We start from the raw sequence: 22,836 nt of genomic DNA, 5'->3' as shown, positions 1-22,836 counted from the left end.
CCCCAGTCTAATGAGTACATAGGGAAATAGAAGGTCCACCCCCAACCCAGCAGAGCCCCGATTGCAGGGATAAGGCCTAAATACTCCGAGATGCGACCCTGTACCTCGAAAGCACAGTTCAAGAGACCATGTATGAGCACTGTATATCACACCCTGGTTTGGGAATGGCTATTACATACATACACCAATCTCTACGCTGTCTGTTATATTAGGGCAATTTATAGGCTGTGATGGAGTAGTCTACATAAATGGATTTATAGAGCTGTGATGTAGTAGTCTACATACATGGATTCATAGAGCTGTGATGTAGTAGTCTACATAAATGGATTTATAGAGCTGTGATGTAGTAGTCTACATACATGGATTCATAGAGCTGTGATGTAGTAGTCTACATACATGGATTTATAGAGCTGTGATGTAGTAGTCTACATACATGAATTCATAGAGCTGTGATGTAGTAGTCTACATAAATGGATTTATAGAGCTGTGATGTAGTAGTCTACATAAATGGATTTATAGAGCTGTGTTGTAGTAGTCTACATACATGGATTCATAGAGCTGTGATGTAGTAGTCTACATAAATGGATTTATAGAGCTGTGATGTAGTAGTCTACATACATGGATTCATAGAGCTGTGATGTAGTAGTCTACATAAATGGATTTATAGAGCTGTGATGTAGTAGTCTACATAAATGGATTTATAGAGCTGTGATGTAGTAGTCTACATACATGGATTCATAGAGCTGTGATGTAGTAGTCTACATAAATGGATTTATAGAGCTGTGATGTAGTAGTCTACATACATGGATTCATAGAGCTGTGATGTAGTAGTCTACATACATGGATTCATAGAGCTGTGATGTAGTAGTCTACATACATGAATTCATAGAGCTGTGATGTAGTAGTCTACATACATGGATTCATAGAGCTGTGATGTAGTAGTCTACATACATGAATTCATAGAGCTGTGATGTAGTAGTCTACATAAATGGATTTATAGAGCTGTGATGTAGTAGTCTACATACATGGATTCATAGAGCTGTGATGTAGTAGTCTACATACATGGATTCATAGAGCTGTGATGTAGTAGTCTACATAAATGGATTTATAGAGCTGTGATGTAGTAGTCTACATACATGGATTCATAGAGCTGTGATGTAGTAGTCTACATACATGGATTTATAGAGCTGTGATGTAGTAGTCTACATAAATGGATTTATAGAGCTGTGATGTAGTAGTCTACATAAATGGATTTATAGAGCTGTGATGTAGTAGTCTACATACATGGATTCATAGAGCTGTGATGTAGTAGTCTACATACATGGATTTATAGAGCTGTGATGTAGTAGTCTACATAAATGGATTTATAGAGCTGTGATGTAGTAGTCTACATAAATGGATTTATAGAGCTGTGATGTAGTAGTCTACATACATGGATTCATAGAGCTGTGATGTAGTAGTCTACATACATGGATTCATAGAGCTGTGATGTAGTAGTCTACATAAATGGATTCATAGAGCTGTGATGTAGTAGTCTACATACATGGATTCATAGAGCTGTGATGTAGTAGTCTACATACATGGATTTATAGAGCTGTGATGTAGTAGTCTACATACATGGATTCATAGAGCTGTGATGTAGTAGTCTACATACATGGATTCATAGAGCTGTGATGTAGTAGTCTACATACATGGATTCATAGAGCTGTGATGTAGTAGTCTACATAAATGGATTTTCTTATTTCCAGATGGAAGACAACAAAACTTACCTGCGAATGATCAACAGCGTGTTGGAGACTCCTTACTTGTACTTCTCCTATGAATATGACCTCACCTACACGCTACAGAGGCTCTTCAACACATCACCTGAATTCCTACAGGTTATATTAAACTTAATTATAATACTTTTTGAAAATGTCAGCTAAAAATTAACAAAAAACCTGGAGATGAAACATGAAAATTCTTGATCACAAGATAAAATTTTTCGTTGTTAACAGACCGATTGCCATTTCTAAAGTGATGTTGGCAAGCTTAGTCTGTTCTACACGTATTTCAATGGAGCCTGCTCAAAGGAGCTAGCAACATTGAGCATTGATCCCCTGTGCACTGGTGCACGGACGCGAGACTTGACGGACACGTCAACAAGTGGAACACCCGTTCACAGTTGATGTTGGCTTTACGAGAATGGGTTGTGTCTTTGACTGGTTTTTGTGTAAGTTGGCTCGCAAGTGGAATGAGCTACTGACATAATAAATCCCTTCCTGCAGCCTCTACTTCAAACCGCCTTATAACACTGTCAAACAAGGTGGCCATAAAGTTTCCCCTTTTTTACACTGTAGAGACAGGGCTGCTCGGTCTACAAATAACCTGGCAATATTCCTCCTGCTAACATCATTATTAGTGGTTGCATGTTGCTTGTGTCCTCCAGGACTTGGCTAGCAAACGATTGAACTCAATATTTGACTGTTTGGCTAACTAACTGATCTTGTTTGTTTCCTCAGATGTCTATGGTGGAAAGGGCTGATCCGCGATTCCTGTGGAATATAAACCTGCTGCAAGAGTGGAAGGATAGCCAATTGAAAAGATTCACACTCCCCATCATGATGGGCTGTATCCTTTACTAAGTCTCTTATAAATTATCTAAATTTTGGTGTAATCACTATGCACGTATATCCCAGGGTGGGATTTGGCCTCCTCCACAAACGCCCTCCACTGGCTGTGGTCCCTCGTCATTCACCTCCAGTCCTCACTCTTTCCCGTCCTGCTCCGATCGTCTTCTACACAGTCTATCCACCACTTCCCCATCCGATTAATCATCATTTTTGGGGCTCATGTCATAATTTGACATTCTTTCAACATGTCCAGCCCATCCCAATCTTTGGGTCCTACAGAATCTTAGAATGGTCACATGCTTGCATGCATAAAAAATACCTATGTACCTACCTAATAACAATATCACTTGTCAGCATAATTTGCCTTAACAGCAATTGTACAGTTGTGTCTATAAACCACTGTGTCATCAACAGCAAGATGTTCACCTGGACCCTGGTGTCCCGGCGCTCCGTAAACCGAGCTGGTCCAAGGCTCTTCATGCGGGGAATCGACCAGGAGGTGAGATATAAATATCTTCTATACATACGACTTAATCGTGGACTCCATCCAAAACTTTGCAAAAGATTCAGCCAGATTTGATTTTGTCTCGAACTGGTATTAATGTGAATGGGTTTCCGTCTAGGGAAGCGTTGCTAACTACGTGGAGACGGAGCAGATCGTGGAGTGTTATGGCTGGCGCTCCTCGTTTGTGCAGACGCGTGGCTCCATCCCGTTGCACTGGTCACAGCTGCCCGACTTGCGCTATAAGCCTCGCCCCACGCTGCACCCAGTGGACCACCTGCCCGCCGCGCGCTTGCACTTCCAACAGCAGGTGCACACCTACGGGCCTCAAGTCCTGGTCAACCTGGTGAGTAAATGTCTAGTATTTCTATTAGTACTTGCGCTACAAGTCACAGTAAATTAAGGCTGCTACAGACTACTGTCTCCCCTTAGAATCCCATCCTTCCGCGACCTAGTACTTACCAGATAATGTGTTGTATGAAAATCGTACATATCTATCCTAAGTAATTAGTTTCCCAGGATAACTACATACAGTGGTACCTCGACATATGAGTTTAATTCGCTCCGCAACCTTGCTCGTATCTTGAATTACTCGTATATCGATGCAGATTTCCCCATACAAAACAATTAGACTACCATTAATCCGTTCCAACCCCCAAAAGGTCACCCCAGTTATTTTTGTTACGTGGTTTTGAATTATAAAAACGTATTTATAAATGACAAATATTTATTGTACAAAAACAAAAAAGAAAATGTAAATAAATAAATTAGATATCCTTACTGGTCTTTGCCTTTTTCTCTATATTTTTCTCGCTTTCACCTGTAGGCCGTTTAGAAAAAAACATGTCCAAGGAGGTTTGTTTCTTCCTCCCTCTCAGAATGTTCCGGAAATGAGTTAGGCAAGTGTCATTAAAAAGATCAGATCAGCATGCGCGCTACCGGCCGACCTGCTAAACCGAACTCGTATCTCGAATTTCGCTCATAACTCAAAGCAAAAAATCACTTGCTCGCCGGCTCGTATCTCGAAAAACTCGTATGTTGGGGCGCACTCGTATGTCGAGGTACCACTGTACTTATATTCAGAGCAAAGTTTTTTTTTCAGTCTGATTAAAAAAATATTATATAATTTATTTTGATACATGAAAGTTATTGACAGTTGTATTACTATACGGAAAGAAAGGAAAAAATTATAAGTTGCCAGATGTTGTCCTGCCACAGACCGGCTTCTATGTAGACCGCATTTTATGTAGACCTCATTTTATGTAGACCGCCCTTTATCTGTTGTCGGATATTTTATGAATTTGACACACATAGAATACATGCGCAAGTCACATGGATCGTAGAAATTGTTTTGACGTATCATTTGATATCAATCACTTCAGCAGATTGTGATTATTGTTAGAAAGTAAAAATGCGACAAAAGGGGTGTAGAGAAGTTAAAATTCGTGGTTGTATGTATTTTTTAGATCTCGACAACAGCGCCACCTATTGAGTCCAAAACAATCCCATCTTTTAAGCTGGAACCAACCATGTGTACATTAACAAAATTTCATTGAAATCGGTTTGGCGGTTTCGGAGATTAGCGTATACGAACACAGAAATAAGAATTCACATTAGTACAAAGTTATTAGGAGAAATAAAGAAGACACAAAAACAAAAACCTGTTATGCAGTTATCTCATTTATATAAGCACTTCTAAAATGTTTAGTCAGTACAGATTTATATTTCGATATCATATTAAAAACATTATACGATTTACAAGTGTTGTGTAATCTATTTATAACAGAATTGTAGCCTGAAACCGTAGTATGTTTGTTACCATAATACATACTAGGGAACCATGATATTATGGTAGGAACATGAAAGTGAATCAACATTAATATGTCAGGGCTATCCAAAATTATGAAATTTGACACAGAATTTGAGACACCCTTTTTCACAGATAAACAATCAATGTTTAGTAATCAATAAATATATCAATAGTACCCCCAAACTTGTTGCCTAGATCAGTGTTCCGCAAAGTGTGCTCCGCGGCACACTGGTGTGCCGTGGCCATTTGTAAGTGTGCCGCGAGTCCCGCGTCACTTCTCACAAAGTGCTCTGTAAATCGGTCTGTACTTTTCTGTGCGGCGCGGCGGCCGGAGGTGGCGTGGGTGGGACTCGATCGCTGGGAAGTGGCCGTGTGCTACGCCGCTACGCTACATTATCACGTGTGCTACACTACATAAGTGGGGTGCTATTGCTACATTATCACGTGATTGCGCACGAGCTATCGGGGTGCATGCGCGTGACAACATAACATTAAAAAGATTTTAAAAGATTTCAACATAAAATTTAAAAAAGAAGATATGGGTAGCAAAACTTGCATATCTGGCGGACATATTCGCTAATTAAATGAGCTGAACAAAAAAATGCAAGGAAGAAATTGTAACATTTTAACGTCTTCGGACAAGATTGAAAGCTTTCGCGCTAAGTTGGTGCTATGGATCAGCCACGCTACCAATGGTATTAACGAAATGTTTCCAAATGTTATGGCTGCCGATTCAGAAAAAAAAGTGCAGGCTTTGATAGTGAAACACTTGGAGCTGTTAGCAGAAAAAATGAACTCATATTTTCCTAAGTGTGACCTGCAACCTATGGATTGGGTAAGAAATCCATTTTCGGAAAGCATTTCCCTTGGACATTTACCAATAAACGAGCAGGAAGAATTCATGGAGCTTAAAACTGATCGGACACTAAAATTAAAATTTTCTGAAACAGAGTTAGCACATTTTTGGCTCCACGTAAAAAATGAGTATCCACTGCTGTCAAAGCGAGCTATTGCAATTCTATTACCATTTGCCACGACCTATTATGCGAATTGGGGTTTTCAACTCTCACAACGATAAAGTTAAAAAAAAGAGAACGCCTGAGGACGATCGACGAAGAGATGCGAGCAGCGTTATCAACGATTGTTTCAAATTTTGATCGTCTGTGTTCAGTTAAACAGGCTCACATTTCGCATTAAACATCTTTTCATGTTATATTGATTTTAATAATAAATATTAATAAAACATTGTTTTTGGTAAATTTTGGTTCGGAGTGGCCACGCTTATTACGAAAAAAACTTTAGATATGCCGTAATTACTATAAAATGAAACTTTTTGACTTGGTGGTGGCGGAAAAGATGCATTTTAATTATCAATTGCGTAAAATTAAAATTCACTTCTCGAACCGATTCGGTGACAGTTCGCGGTCATTCTGTCACTGTTATGTGATAAATATCAATCATAATTACACAAACCCGGCTAGACAAACCCTGCTTTGCCAAACAAACCATTCAAAACCTGGGATGTTTTTTTAAATTATGATGACATGCAGCTTTCGTAGTTTAACCTCAAAGTTCGCCGTTATTCGTAATAAGCCTAGCCAATCCTATCCAAAATTTACCTTGTTTTTTTTTCTTTGGTGTACCGTTAAAATTTCTTGATTAGTTAGGTGTACCGTGAACATAAAAAGTTTGCGGAACACTGGCCTAGATCATGCATCCTATTGGTTAGTGAATGTGTCTGATAGTTGGTTGTGCACGTATTGCAGAAGAATGTTATATTTTGTATAAATAAAGAAAGTAATTTATATCCATACTAGATATTTGCTATATCTTTTGATTAAAATAATTATTATTCAGTTTTTCAGACAGTAAAAATGCAAAAACGAAATATTAAACTGCAAAACTAAAAATTTACACATTCGAAATTGTTTTTCGGGACCGTCGAAATACAGTACCTTGCCTTTTGAAAATCAGAATTGTGATATTTGATACTTTTTCACAGATAAAATAAACATATTTGCAAGTGACGTAACAACAAGCTAGAATAATTTTAAGGTACATTATTTCCTAGCCAAGCGAATAAAATAAATAAAAAAGTGCGGTGAGTTCCTAGCAAATCCGCTATGAATTCTCTGGGATTCCAAGGGTTAAGATAGCATGTGGTAAGAGATTGAATAATAACTTAAGGAAAGGCCAGTAAGATGTACCTGGGCCGGCCAGCCGTCCGTAGACGCCTTTAATACCAATTGTGATGTATTTGTTATAGATTGACCACCGAGGAGCGGAGGAGAGCCTGGAGGTGGAGTACAGGAACAGCGTGGCGCAGCTGGCCGACTCGTCGCTGCGCTACGAGAGCTTCGATTTTCACGCCGAGTGCCGACATATGAAATGGGATCGTCTCAACATACTCATTGACCGCCTGTCCCTTGAACAAGTATACATTCTTCATTTATTTATATTACCCATCTTACTTATTAGATTTTTATGCACTGGTTCAGTGTCAGAGGTGTTCCGCTCTTGTCCGTCGAGTTTCGTGCACATCGAAAACACGTGTGTAACTCATATCAATTTAGCCTTGCAAAATAGCCTAGTGCACCAATTGGGTATGTCATAATCCCCCTGACTCACTCTGCGACAAAAAATGTCACCATTTCATCAATAAATTGTCACCATTTCATCAATAAATTGTCACCATTTCATCCATAAATTGTTTTTATTCCAGGATGAATTCAGTTATTTCCTGTTGGGTCGCAATGGTCTAGTAAACTCCCAGCAATCTGGAACGTTCCGCACAAACTGCGTGGACTGCCTGGACCGCACCAACGTGGTGCAGTCCATGCTCGCACGCCGCTCTCTGGCCGCCGTCTTGAAGAGACTCGAGGTGATACAGCAGGAGAGGATCGAGGACCAAGACCTGGAGATGCTGTTTAAGAAGGTAAATACATTATGTTATATATTTACCCCCTTATCAATAAACATGTTTCAAATTTTACACAACTGATAAACAATCATTTACCATACATTTGGCTGTTTAACAGTTGTGTTAAATTTAAAATAGTGCATGTTTTAACGCGGCAAATGCACGATAGATTTTCATTTTTATTTTTCTTCTTCATTGATTTCATTTGCTTTGTACTAATGTATATTCTTTTTTCCTTTGTTTTGTTTACTTACATAATTTTTCTTTCTTTCGTTCTATATTTTATTTTCAATATTATTTGCATTACGACTGTCAATAACTATGGCACTTGTGCCTTTAATTCTGAATAAATAAATCTCAATCATTTATTTTTAAAAAGAAAGATAATAATTCCCGGGTTACGAATAATCTTACAATATTTGAATACGGCCTACAACCATCATTATAAGCGGACAATGTTGCTTGTGTATTGTTTAAGGTCTTAGCTAGCAGAGAAATTGAACGCACGACTCCTGGGTGGAAACCTGATGCATTTGTTCACTTAGCTAATCCGTCATTATTAATATGATTTGTATTTTACATCGCAGGTGTGGGCCGACAACGCGGACGTCATCTCCGTCCAGTACTCTGGAACGGGGGCGCTGAAGAATGACTTCACGCGGACTGGAAAGCGCACCAAGATGGGCATGCTCCGAGACGGTATCAATTCCCTCACCCGGTACTACAAGAACAATTTTGCCGATGGCTTCAGACAGGTCACTTCTTATTTCAATTACACTTACCACTTCAGACTTATCACTTAAGTCATGACTTAGTACTTAAGTCATGACTTAGTACTTAAGATTACAACACTTAAGACGTAAGACTTGTGCACTTAAGTTATTAGACTTATCACATAAGTCATTAGACTCACTCAAAATTGATCACTTAACAGGTTCACTGCCAGTTTTGGTCAGCGAAAACTTGGAAAATTCCACAGTTTTTTTTAATCATTAGTTTCATGATTTAAAACCAACTTATTTAAAAAATTTATTGTTTGATTGGGAGAAAAATTGAAAATATCTGATGGACTCATGGAGTGCTAATTTATGAATAGATATCTTTAAATATGCTTTTCAGGATTCCATTGACCTGTTCCTGGGCCATTACAAGGTAAAGGATGGTGAGGGCATAACTGTGCCGTGTCCACTTCACAAAGATAAGGACTGGAAATACATTACTGTAAGTACATCATCATCCCAGGGTGGGATTTGGCCTCCTCCACAAATGCTCTCCACTGGCTGCGGTCCTTCGTCATTCGCCTCCAGTACTCAGTCCTTCCTATCCTGCTCCAACCCTCTTCCTTACAATATTCACCTCTTCCTTGGTCTGTCTCTGAGTAGCTTCCACTGGGGTATCCACACACTCATAATTTTTAATATCATGTCATCTGGCATTCTTTCAACATGTCTAGCCCAACGCGGTTTCTGGGACCTACAGAAATCTTACGATGGTCCTGTGCTCAGGGTATGAGGAGAATATATGATGCGGAAGTTTGTGGCAGAAGAAGACGCAGAACCAGGGAAAATTTCTTTATTTTTAAAAAGTTTATTAATCAATCAACAAGTGAGCGATATTTTTTACGACCATGCTCGGCACTCGCTCATATGTAAGTGCTCTAAAAATCATCCATTCTCGAATTTTTCGCAGTGTGATTTTAACCTTTATGCTTTGAGAACTGTCAGATGAACTGACAAATTCTCAGTCTGGGGTATTTTGTCTATTTTCCTACTCCTATGTCAAGAGGTTAAATTAATGTGTTTGTTGGTTGTTTTCAGTTCCCATCGGTGCTACTGATTGCCATCTCCATGTTCTTCGCCAGCGCCATTCTGCCCACGGAGTACTCCACCGAGATCCTGCTGTACCTCATGTTCTGGGGCGGCATGGTGGGCTCCACCATTGCCATCATCTTCAGGTAAACGATCGAAAGATCCATATTGATCATATGTGTTTTAATGACAGCAGCACGCAGGTTAGCCATTACAGACTCCATGATAAATTATTGTAATTGATTGTTCTTCAAGACTGACGCACAAGCAAGTTTGCCTTTGGTCTGGAACCCCAAAATACCAAAACAAAAACCCTTGACTCATGCAGAAACAGATGCTCTTTTTTGTAGATTCCCCTATCTTAACATATGATTGCAATCTTCGGAGCACAGGTGTCAAGTGTGCCAGAATGCTGTCCCTGTTCTATCAGTATTCAATAATAATATTTGAATGATTTGTATAGTGCCGTTTTTGTGCAAAATCACCTTAAGTGCGCTGTACAAATATATAATACATTTCTACAATGATCTATGTTATTACTAACTATATATTGAGATAATATACAATACAATACTTACCTGGTAGGTCACTTGAGATTAACACTTAATTATTTAGGACATAATTGGATATAACTGGACTTTCTCTCAGGAATGGTATATTTAATTGAAGGGTATGACAGCTTAAAAATGTAAGTTTTTAGTTTAGACCTGAATTCTGTTGGACTTGTTATGGATCTTAGTTCCGGAGGGAGTTTATTCCAAGCCTTTGGCCCAGATGCTCCGAAAGCGCGATCACCAAACATAGTATTTGGCTTGCGCTTAGGTTCTATCAGTCTGCCTACAGCTGATGATGTTGCTGATCTAAGAGTTGACTGCCCCAGACCAGTGTTTATGGAAGATGATCCAAGGAACTAGCTACATTGATCCCCACAGCACCGATGTACAGTCTGAAAACACACCAAACGTGCACTCTTCATTAATCTCTTGTTTGAAATTTGTGATGTAAGAATGGGTTATTTCTTCCTTCTTCAAGACCCATGTTCACTCCTTCCTTCTTCGAAAAGACTCTCAACAAAGCATCTCTTAACACACCCCCAGCGAGAAGGGCTGTTTTACCTTGCACGCCGGTCCTACTTGAGTAGCTGTAAAGGCATTTCTGTCTGATAATTCTATATGAATATTGTATATCAATAGAAGTGGTACAAAGGTTAATAATTAAAATAATATTACGAAAACCTTCCGATTACCCAACGGATCGATTATTCGAAGAATTTCAAGTGCCTTCATTTAAAGATCTTTATATTAAAAATGCACTAATTCAAATCATAAAAGAAAAAGACAAGTATCAATTTCTAACTGAAAACCGTACTAGACTTAAATATATTTTTCCATGCCCAAAATTAAACACTTCCTTTGCACAAAATTATTACACTTACCGGGCAAGAATTTTTTTCAATCGACTACCTGAAGAAATTAGAAACATTAATGATAACATCAAAATAATAAACACTGTAAAAAAATATTTTAAAGACAAACTCACAAAAAATAAAAATGTCTCCAATTGAATTAATCTTTAGAATAACTCACTTCATGAAAAATAACTCACTTCATTTAAATAAGTTTAAAATCATTTAATTTTTAATTACTTACTTATTGCAATAAAACAATGTACACTCCTCTTCCAGCCACAAGCTAATGCTTCTATGGAAGAGGGGTCCTGAAATATTTTATCTTATATTGTAACAAACAAATAAAAATGTACTTATATAATAAATGTAATAAAAAAAATAAAAAAAAATAAAAAAAAAAAAAAAAAAAAATATCAATCATTTTGTGCAAGTCCCAACTACATATAAATATATGTATAAACAATTATCTTCTTGTCTCTTGTGTGGAAGAATATTTAATCAAAAGGAAACTATACTAAACCTAAACATGTAGAATGGGTAATAACTTCCTTGCACTTATGGCATTGGAGATGCGGAAATCATTCTTTTATTATAACGATTTGTGCAAAGGTGAAAGTAATTTTTGTTTTGTAATGTAATAAAATACATAAATTTATTACACATAAAACATCACTAAACGTCCCAGAACTGGCTTTAACTTCAGTTTATGGAGGTGTATTACAGTAGGCTTTAATTTCAGACAGTTCTTTTATAGTTGGTGTGTGGTGACTGCTATGTAAAAAAATTAATTCAAATATATGTATTATTTTAAAAGACATAGCGGTTTAAAGCAAAATCCATTTTATCGAAAGGGACCCTATTTTCGTCTGATTGAAGTGTGTTAACATGGTATGTGTATGAATATAACATGAATATGGCATATTATTTGATGGAGTTAATTGAATTAAATATCTTTTATGTGCGACACAGTATCTGAAGATTTCAGGGTCAGAGTGTTCTTTCAATTTTACGTAAATATGAATTTGATTGAAAATGCTGGCATAATTCTGGACACGTATTATACAGTATGAAGACATAAATTTCTCCTTGTAAAAATTGTTATATTTTTTTTACAGATATGGCAAGGAATTTGTGGACTACCCGAAGCTGCGCGAGTTGAACCCCCCCCAGGCGCGTTTTCCCCCACCAAACCAGGCATTTCCTTTATGATATTCTGGTGGTGTAACTTCCGGCGCCAAACAATAGATGGTGCCATCACACCACACCCGCACCCAACTTCACTGCGTAAACAAACTACTGTCAAATTATCTATCTATAATGTCTAAGGCCCGTCACATTAGACATCGTGTTTCGATGATCAGCGCCATCTTTAATATTTTTACATTTAAAAGGTTTCCGTTATTCTGCCGAATTTCACTCTGACGGCGGTTTGTCATATTTTATGTTCAGTTGTTTGATTATGCTGTCAAGCATAACGGTCAGCAAAAATCGGCATTCAACGGAAGACCCTTTAAATGTCAGAATATTAAAAATTGCGCGGACGTCGAATTATGACAGTGCCGAATGTGACAGTCGGTATAAAAAACTGACCTTAAGGCTTGGTAGTTCGAAACCCCACACATTTGACATCGTAATTAAATTTGGCAATTAGTTATTTCTATATTTCAACGGTTCCGGCAACTGACGATTCTCACGTTTAATCAAATTTAACGGATTGAGAATTGGCGGTCCACGAGGTCAACGTCAACCGTTCAGATGTGAAAAAATTCAAATTATTGATTCCTTTTATAGTTATATAATTGTTAGATTATGAGGTTTTTTTTAGGTTATGTAAAATTTATTAATTATTCTATTAGCCAAATCTATTTTGTTTTATTTACTGAAGTATTTTTTTGCTGGTACTTACCTGTTGTGGATAATGGGTTCCGTCCGAAAGGGTCACATTCCGAAAGCCTCATTCCTATGGACGTAGGAAATAGTAACAAGCAAGATGTGTCATGAGCCAGTATTTTAAGTATGAAACCGCATGTACAAGTGTCACCAAGTTCACCCATACTACTGCAAATCGCCTCTCCTCACAGCGGCACCCTTGCCTTTTTTTCTACCTCACACCATATTATAGTAATTTGATAATTTGTTTTCTGCCGTTTTTGTGAAAAATCACCTCAAGGGCGCTGTATGCATAACTTTTGTTGGCTCTGCCGCTTTATCAGTTAGTGAGCAGGCAGCATTCTGCTGATGCTGTTAGGATTCTTCTGTTGTTATCATTCTGCTGATGTTGTTAGGATTCTGCTGATATTGTCAGGCAGCATTCTGCTGATGCTGTTAGGATTCTTCTGTTAGCATTCTGCTGAAGTTTGTTAGCATTCTGCTGATGTTGTTAGGATTCTGCTGATGTTGTTAGCATTCTGCTGATGTTGTTAGGATTCTGCTGATGTTAGCATTCTGCTGATTTTGTTAGCATTCTGCTGATATCATTAGCATTCTGCTGATGTTGTTAGCATTCTGCTGATGTTGTTAGCATTCTGCTGATATTGTTAGCATTCTGCTGATGTTGTTAGCATTCTGCTGATGTTGTTAGCATTCTGCTGATATCATTAGCATTCTGCTGATGTTGTTAGCATTCTGCTGATGTTGTTAGCATTCTGCTGATATTGTTAGCATTCTGCTGATGTTGTTAGCATTCTGCTGATGTTGTTAGCATTCTGCTGATGTTGTTAGCATTCTGCTGATATTGTTAGCTTCTGCTGATGTTGTTGGCATTCTGCTGATGCGCTCATGTCTAATTTCACAATAAGTTTAATAGGTAGTAATTGAGTTCATTTAAATTTTAAAATGTGTCAATTCTTTCTTCTCTTCAAATCAGAATCCAATCAAGCTTTAAATTGATTTATATTTGTAGCATCGATGATGACATGTTGTGGAAGTTTTTTCTATGCTTCCACTACTCTATTACGTCCAAGGAAGTGTTTCCCAGGATTGAATGACAAGGGTGTTTTGTCAGTTTTTTTTAGTGTTACGGAGATTTACATTTGTGTTGGTGGTGAAGCTTGCATATACAGTGCAATTTGATCATAGCCCGGTGACATTCAGAATGCTTCCATGCCATATCTTGTTTCTATTATCTATGGCTATAGATTTTAGCGTCTCCTCGATAAACTAAAACCAAATATTCATATTTAATTCATCTTTTTGCACGGGAATCTCACCATTTTCATTAATTTTAAGATCTTCATTTCTGTTAGTAGATTACACTGAATAGATAACTCAATAAAAGTGTGATCTATACAGAATGATTTACATAAGAAGTTCAACTCCTAGGCCCCAGACAGACCAGTAATATCGATTATCAGTTCATGAAAGAATTTCGACATTTGAAAATGTTTCATCAAATTCAGCGAAAGTATGGTAAAATTGAGCTTACTTGGACACAACACACTTCCATCTGTTATCTCTTCAGTGGTAGATGACAATTTGGTTTAGTAATAAAATTCTGATTTGCTAAACGTATTAGATTCCTATTTTGTGTCATCACTGATTAATTTTTCCTCTAATATTGTAGATTAAAATTTCATGGAATTATTTACCTATTATTATGAATCTACGTATTGAATAGTACTGCTAGATTTGAAATTTCTAAAAAATTACTATTTTGTCGTTGATATGAAGTTATTATAATTTATTAATTTTTGATTTATTATTTGTGTATAAATTTTATTACATTCCAGATCTTCTCTGCATAGTTTAACCACCAGAGTTGAGTCAAACACAGTACTCGTTCAGATACATTGATATTTTAATTAAGAAAACCCCAGTGAAATTGAAAATTAAATCACTTTTAATTGCTTGAATGTTGGCCTATCCCTAGCGAATATGCTAGCAGTTCAACTGTAACTTACTTGATTTTATGGTATTTTAGGCCTTAAAAAATGCTCGTAGAATACTAAATTATGTATTATTCGCTTGGCAAGGAAATAATATTTCGTAATATTATTCTAGCTTGTCATTTTGTCACTTTACAAACATATTTATTTTATTTGTGAAAAAGAGCATTGCAATTGTGGAACGTCATAAACCTCTTAGTAAAATTGTTTTAACTCAACTATTTTGCATTTCATCTATCTTGTTAGCAATAATGAAACGCTAATAGATGTTTATGATGAAATACTTTCTTGTCTCCACAGTATTACAATCAATAACTTTATTTGGTGTGTATTCGCTTAGCTCAGCTGTGCTAGAGTGTTGATCGCTTGCAATCCTTCCTCCTGGGGGGGGGAGTTGCTCCCGCCTAAAACCAGCAGCGCCTCTGCCGGCCGTACCGCAAACCACCCGCGAAGTGTAGATCCCTGATTGGCCGACAGCGATGAGAGTGGCGCCTCTGGCGGCCAATAAGTTAACTTAACACTGTGGCGGCAGTATTTGAATACGCTGCTAACAATCTCTAAATTTCTTTGAACGTTACGTTTCCATTTTAAGATGGTGGCCGTTTTAATAGTTCAGTAAAGATTATTTTTCCAAATTTGCAGTCGTCATGTTTATTTAGACTTATTTAAATTTTTTTAATATTACGGTACCTACCTGCCTGAAGAAAGTTTGAAAAAAGAATCGTCATCGAGATAGTGATGTATCTTCGGAAAAATTGTATAATTCCTTATTTGAAATAAAAAAAACTGTTACATAAAATATATGGTTTATAATTAATTAGGTAGTTATTTAAGTACCTACTTACAAATCTTGATTTCATAGAAAAATTGTTTTTGATTTCATAAAATTAAAAACATTTCTTTCTGGACGGGAAGTTTACTGTTCACAGAACTATTAGTATTATGTCATATTACTACATTTATTTAGAAGAAAATATCACATTATTTTTTATTGTGAAGGACACTGACAAATGAAAATGTAATAAAACCATAAAAAGTATCTTTGTATATTAACATTTTTATGTAAAATGTGGGTAAGCCAAATCATTTCTCTAAATATAAGTAGCTATTCTGGGGATATTACTTATGTAATACACTTAAAATTTTGCTAAATACATTAACACATTATGTGCTAAGTTCAATTTACAAATACATCATTTAATCAAGAAATTACTGTCAGCTGGCGTACGGCGAGCAAAACATCATTTTACCGCCAGCGCTCGACTGGGTTTTGTATTTGACAGGAGCTTTGCAGTCCGTTAAGTTAATAAAGAAAATTCCAATGAAATTGAAAAAAATATCATTTTTTATATAGGTAGGTAATAAAATGAAAAGACGGTAAAATTTTCGAATTTGAAATTGTAAAACTTTTAAAATTTGATCAACTTGTATACTTAGGCCCTGCTTCCACAGAAATACGCAAGTATCCGGTACTGATGTTGTGTATTCACGTCGCAAACATCTTGTTGTACACGTCGATACTGAAATTGATGGCCACTTCTACACCAGCTCTCGAAGAGTCAAAACTACCTTTCATTACCTCGCTCACAACAGCTGTATCTGTCATTTTTTGTCGACTGTTTTTTTTCTAGCAACGAACTAAAGCACACGTATTGTTACCAAATGTCCGGAAGAAGTGTCGATGAGACAATCATATTTATTTATTTCTCCGCCATAATAATAATATTTGGCTCATTCATATAGCGCCATTTGTGTGAAAAATCACCTCAAAGGCGCTGTACAATTATATACATTGGTTAATAAATATTTCTGGCTTACGACTATGATTCGTAATAATAACTAGTGACTTACATCTAAGACCTTCATCTAGTGACTTACGACTAAGCCTTAAATTACTGACTTACATCTGAGACTTATATCTAGTGACTTAATGACATACATATTTACAACAGTGGCTTAAAGTTAGAGACTTACAACTAATATGCTTACATTTTAAAAAAAAACATGTTTTGGGTTTTGATCATGTTATCAGTGATATGTCAATAACAATAAAAAACAAAACTCTGTAAGTATAGGTACAAACAGGTAACATAGAAGTAGATTACTGTGAGTCGAATAAGTTTGAGGATTTTATACGTACATAATGTAAGTCGTGACTTTGCCCAGCCGGTTTACAAAACGTAGGAAATGCGTGCATGTGTACGAACAAATGTATGGCTCGTTGAGTATCCCTGTGGAAGAAGGGCCTTGTTTGCACCTCTCGCTAATAATAATTAGACGTAACGAAGATAAAAGGGTCTTTCCTAATTACACTGCACAAGGACATCGGGAAGTGTATCGAATACCAATACACACAGTCTTGAGTATGTGTTGGTCACCTCAATTCTGGTTGAGCGACTTATAAGTCCATGATGAATCTGCATGACAATATTGTAGTGTCTTTGATTGGTGAAATCGCTTATTTACTAACCCTCAGTTTGCTGTACACTCCACACGGAATTTCACATAGAATTTAAAATGTTTGGTCAATTTCTCTTGAAGCAAATACCCTATAATATTAATAATACGTCCAACTCCATTAAAGCATTGGCAATATCAACAATGCTGGCCGCTAGAGGCGTTACTGTGGCGTATTAACTTAGACATTCCGTTCAATGGCAGCAAACTGAATTTATTTAGTACTTAGTGGCGGTGTTTTGCGCTTTCTAATTTGAATTTTGAACAATATTGATTTAAAAAATGTTTCAAGTAAATTCTATTCTATGTGTGCTGTTAAGGGATGTAATAATTACAAACAACAAAAACACTCCAAGTCGTTTTTCAAGATGTCGAAAAACGTTGACAGGTTATTTGGTGAAATATAATATTAGTTCATTAAATACTAGCAAATAAAATGTTCTCGATTACGTAAAAAGTGGATCATACAACGACAAATATAATAAAAGTTTTAAGGTTAATTCAGATAAGCTGTGTTAGGTTCCATGTGGCATTCTGTTCATGTTGAAGTTATAAATCAACATCAATATATTGAATATATTTTTGTTTATTAAATATATTTTATTACCCTTCTAAACCTTCAAAGACAGAGTTTAATATTTTTTATGTATGAACAAAAAAAGCAGCAAGTTCGTATGTAGGTTACTTCATTTTTTAAATTGTTTTTTCAATCTATAATTTATTAAGGTAAAGTAATTCATATATTTCACATAAATTCCATTAAAATGTATTAAAGATAACCAAGGCGCACAACTCATGCCACTAGGAGGCGCTAGTGTAGTAGGTTGCCATTAGAATATATGGGAAATGTCAGAAGTTGGAAGTATTATTAATATTATAGGGTATTTGTTAGATGTATGAAATTACCCACAACACATTTCTATCTTTAGTGGTTATGAATGTACGCATTGAGTAAGGTTTATCTAATAACAGTTATCTATATAAATGTTCATTTGTTCAAAATCTTAAATCTCCGAATGTTCTTCACTGATTGCTTTGAAATTATTATGCGCGTGTTTTTATATACCTATATTATATAGATGTCACCTGTGACAGGTAACAACCTGCTTTTTTAAAAAACAGCGCCATCTGTTGGACGTAAAAGCAACACCCGCTATTGTTTCTCTATCTACACAGAGAGACTGAGCCACAGCAACGTGTGGCGGGGTACAGCTAGTGTTATTGCTCAGCATTTGAGTATTCAAACGCTTGCGGAGAGTTATTGCGTTTTCAAAAATGTGTTAATTTTGTATACCATTAGAGCAATAACCGCCCAAATTTGGGAGGTGATTTTTATGCAAAATTTAACGATTTTTTATAAAACCTAAAAATATGGAATAAACGGTGAAATCTAGGTAGACTCATTGGCGGCTTTCAGTAGTTCATATGTTTATATATTAATATTTGCAGACATGATTTTTGTAATGAGCGAAAACTGAACATCTGGAAATTTCTATCTCTCAAGTGGTTATAATTACATATTGCTAATAGACTTTGTTGTAAACCATCATACATATCCTTATGTTTAACAGTAATTTAGTGTGTTTAAATAATTAAAATTCACATAATGTAATGTCTTTTAAAAATACCGTGCCTGCAACCATTTTATAAAGATTTGAAAATGATATCAATTATCATTTTACAGTTTTTTTAATGTGAATACATACCGCACAAACTCCCAGCAGTCCAAAGCCTATTGTGTATGGCATCCACAATTGTGATATGTTGTGGAGCTGAAGATGGAAGTGGAAGGTCAGGATGTACCTGGCTATTCAGATCTGGTCATCAAACATGGTTAAAGCCATGGAAAAGGTAACATGGTGTACATAATTACAGCTGATGTCATTTTGAGGGGTACAAAAACAAAACTGCCACTTTCCACCGATGCAAAATGTTCAGTATTTAAATTGTAAGCTTGTTTTTATAGATTCGAATTTTCTAATCAGTTATCTTTAGGTTTGTTTCTGCTCTGAAAACAAATGTATTTTTGAATAGTGGAGATTTTGCAGTTGAACTTATTGACGTTTTTGAACCTGAACATTTTGTTAAAGTGGCGATTTTGCACTTCAGCCAGCGCGGCAGCCATGCTGGATTTGCGAAGTGCATATATATTTTCTGGCTCGTGATTGGTGCATTTCGAGAGTGGCGCTTTTGAACCTCACCAAAAGTGGAAGAGAGGTGGTGTTGCATTTGATCACAGTTTTAAAAGTTGTTTTTGAATGAGTGAAAGGCGTTTTTGCTTTGGTATTAATTGATTATATTGTGCAGAGAGTGAAATCCAGATTACTAATCAATCATTAGGTGAAATTGAACAACGTGTGGATAATGGCAGTTTTGATTTTATACCCCTCATATGCAAAGCACTTTAATATAAAATCTAAATGTTTAAAATATCATTGAACAGATAATTTCTTTAAGTGTGATGAATACTGAATTGAACTTAAAACTGCTGTCTTTAATTTACTTAGAACCTTTCGACTCCAGGCAGGAAATTTATTAATTCGACGGTCCCGAAGAACAATGTCGCATGTGCAAATTTGTAGTTTTGCAGTAGAGCTATTTAAAGTTTCATTTCTGCATTTTCACTGTTTTTGAGATCAAGAAATAAAGTATTGTTTCATATATTGATTGCATTAACCCATATTTATTTAAGGCGATGCACTACGTAGTAATGCAAAATCATGTGTTTTTGGTTTGAAAATTTGGTCGCCTAGAAATGTTTCAGATGCTTTAATTAAATACTGCGAGTAGAATACATCCTGGCCTTTGAAATAATCGAGTATTTTTTAGATAAGTCTTTTTATAAGCCAAGAAAAAAATAATGTATAAGGCCTGTGAAAACTGCTTTAAAGTTCAAAATCTCCTACTTATGAACCCATTTTCGGTTATGGTTTTATTGTATAATGTGGCGAATTAAGTTATTTATAAAATGATCGAAAAACATTTTAATATTTATGCCTGAATATCCACAAAATAAAATAAAAGGCACTTTTTGGCCATGTTTTTTTCTTGCATAAATCAAAACAGGCGGATGGTGTTAAGCGGAAATTTAAACCTTATCGCTATCTACGTAAGGGTTGTTATTGATAGCGGCTCAATTAAAAATATTACACGACTTAGTGCATCGCCTTAATTGGAGAAAAATATGAACAAAAACAGTAAAAATGCAGAAATTGAACTTTAAACAGCTCTACTGCAAAACAAAAATTTGCACATTGTTCTTTGGGACCGTCGATTTCATCAATTTTAACAGAAGTAAAGAAAATTGAGCTACTTTTATAGCACATTTCAATCTGTATTTATCTTCAATACAACGCCTACATAAATATTTTCACATAAATAATTAGAAAGGTTTGGTACTAAATTAAATGAAGCTTTTATTAAGTTGTATAAATCATCCCTGTTAGTAAAATTGTGGTTCTAAATAATTGACTTGAATTTTTTTAAACTTTTCATTGATTTTAGTGAATTCATTTTCGTTAATTAAAATCACATTAAAAAAATTAGTCAGTTTTCATGGCAAACTTTTCTTTTGTAAATTTTGTATAAAATGTTTCTTTTAGGTACTTATCGCATTGATTTATGTTGTAATAAAATTATTGTTACAAAATTATTTTTATTTTATACCACTGGTTAGTACCTTTAAATCCCTTCTTCCACAAGGAAATGTATCCGATACTCATGTCGTGTACTCACGTTGCAAACAACTTGTCGCATACACGTCTTTTCGTTGTTGATTTCTCGAAACATCCAAACAAGAATGCTTTCATAACCTCACTCACAACCAAACAGTTTGTTATTTTTGTATCTTGTCATTTTTTGTTGATTCTTTTGTTCCTAGCAAGGATCTGAAGCACAGGCATTGTTACAAAATGTCTGACATAAGTGACACCATTTAAAGACTCGCTCGGTTGGTCAAGGGAAACTCGTGTTGTCAATGAGTTTACAAATTAATAAAAAAATGCTAGCATCGTGTTCCTGTGTACGAACTTCAGGTGATTAAATCGTCGAGTATCGGATACTTGCCCATCCATATGGAAGAAGTTTAAACGATATTCAGTAAAAAGAGCAGCGAGGAGTTTTTTTTTTTTAAAAGAAAGACAAACATTCCAGCGTTACGAATAACCTGACAATATTTGAAAATTTCCTTCTGCTACCACAGTAAACGGAAAATGTTGCTTGTGTTGATTGAACACACTACGACTGACCGGTCGAACGGCAAGATTAAGGCGATGCACTATGCCGTGTAATATTTAAAATGGAGCCGCTATCAGTAACAGCCCTTACGTAGATGGCGATGAGGTTTAAATTCCCGCTTAACACCATCCGCCTGTTTTGATTTATGCAAGAATAATACATGGCCAAAAAGTGCCTTTTATTTTATTTTGTGGATGTTCAGGCATAAATATTTAAATTTTTTACTATCATTTTATAAATAACTTAATTTGCCACATTATACATTAAAATCATAACGGAAAATGGGTTCGTAAGTACTAGATTTTGAACTTTAAAGCAGTTTTCATAGGCCTTATACATTATTTTTTCTGGGCTTACAAAAACACTTATCTAAAAAATACTCGATTATTTCAAAGGCCAAGATGTATTATACTCGCAGTATTTAATTAAACCATCTGAAACATTTCTAGGCCACCAAATTTTCAAACCAAAAACACATGATTTTGCATTGCTACGTAGTGCATCGCCTTAACTGTTAAATCACTGAATTGTCAGGTATGAATAAACCTCAACTTGGAGAGAATCGTAGAAGAGATATGCGTGGGAGGGAAGAGTTTGACCTTCAAATGTAAGAACTACATAGTTTGCAAAGGTTTCCAAAGTATAGAATCGGTTGATCTCGACACCACCTGATTGTGTTACCGGATGGACGATGGACTCGCACAGATCTGTGGAGATACCTCTCAATAGACATTGAAGGAAGGAATGTAGACTTTATATTTTATAGGTGAGAAAGGATAATTGAGTACTCTAGATAAATGCAGAATTTTCCTTCAGATCTGATAAATTCACCTGGAGAAATTTATTTATTTATTTCTCTTTTACAAAATAATAATAAATGAATATTTAATCATTGAAGACAATATTAGCAATTCTCAAACAAAAATTTGAAACAGAAAAGATACGTTCGGAACTAGGAATTTGAACCTAGGACCTTAGCCTTGCGCAGCGCCCAGGCAAGGCTAAGGTCATGTAATTCTACCTCCAAAATTAACACAATTCTATTGAAATTTGCATTTATTTTTTATTATAAAATTGTAAAAAATATTTTAAATTCTTCATAAATTTGCTGCTAAAGAAAATGAAATTATAGTATGTTCTCATAATTATTATGAATATTTTTTTTCAATATATGTAATAGGATAATCAAGAAATATCCA

General features: G+C 35.8%; 1 protein-coding gene across 1 annotated transcript in view; it reads left to right on the top strand.

The window, feature by feature from the left end:
- The window catches only part of Sac1 (phosphatidylinositol-3-phosphatase SAC1), a 36,305-nt gene extending 15,350 nt beyond the window's left edge, over positions 1–20,955 (top strand). The window contains exons 5-14 of the mRNA XM_089648732.1: positions 1,749–1,880; positions 2,502–2,610; positions 2,996–3,111; positions 3,236–3,460; positions 7,191–7,358; positions 7,647–7,859; positions 8,432–8,599; positions 8,964–9,065; positions 9,662–9,798; positions 12,176–20,955. Coding sequence (XP_089504858.1) covers positions 1,749–1,880; positions 2,502–2,610; positions 2,996–3,111; positions 3,236–3,460; positions 7,191–7,358; positions 7,647–7,859; positions 8,432–8,599; positions 8,964–9,065; positions 9,662–9,798; positions 12,176–12,269 — 1,464 coding nt within the window. The 3' untranslated portion in view covers positions 12,270–20,955. The remainder of the gene's footprint in view (positions 1–1,748; positions 1,881–2,501; positions 2,611–2,995; positions 3,112–3,235; positions 3,461–7,190; positions 7,359–7,646; positions 7,860–8,431; positions 8,600–8,963; positions 9,066–9,661; positions 9,799–12,175) is intronic.
- The last annotated feature ends 1,881 nt before the right edge of the window (positions 20,956–22,836 follow it).

The sequence above is a fragment of the Hesperophylax consimilis genome, chromosome 28 (assembly GCF_061612785.1).
Source record: "Hesperophylax consimilis isolate HC1 chromosome 28, BYU_Hcon_1.0, whole genome shotgun sequence".
NCBI lineage: Eukaryota > Metazoa > Arthropoda > Insecta > Trichoptera > Limnephilidae > Hesperophylax > Hesperophylax consimilis.
The sequence above is the reverse complement of the archived record's forward strand: the minus strand, read 5'-3'. Positions and strand labels throughout refer to the sequence as shown.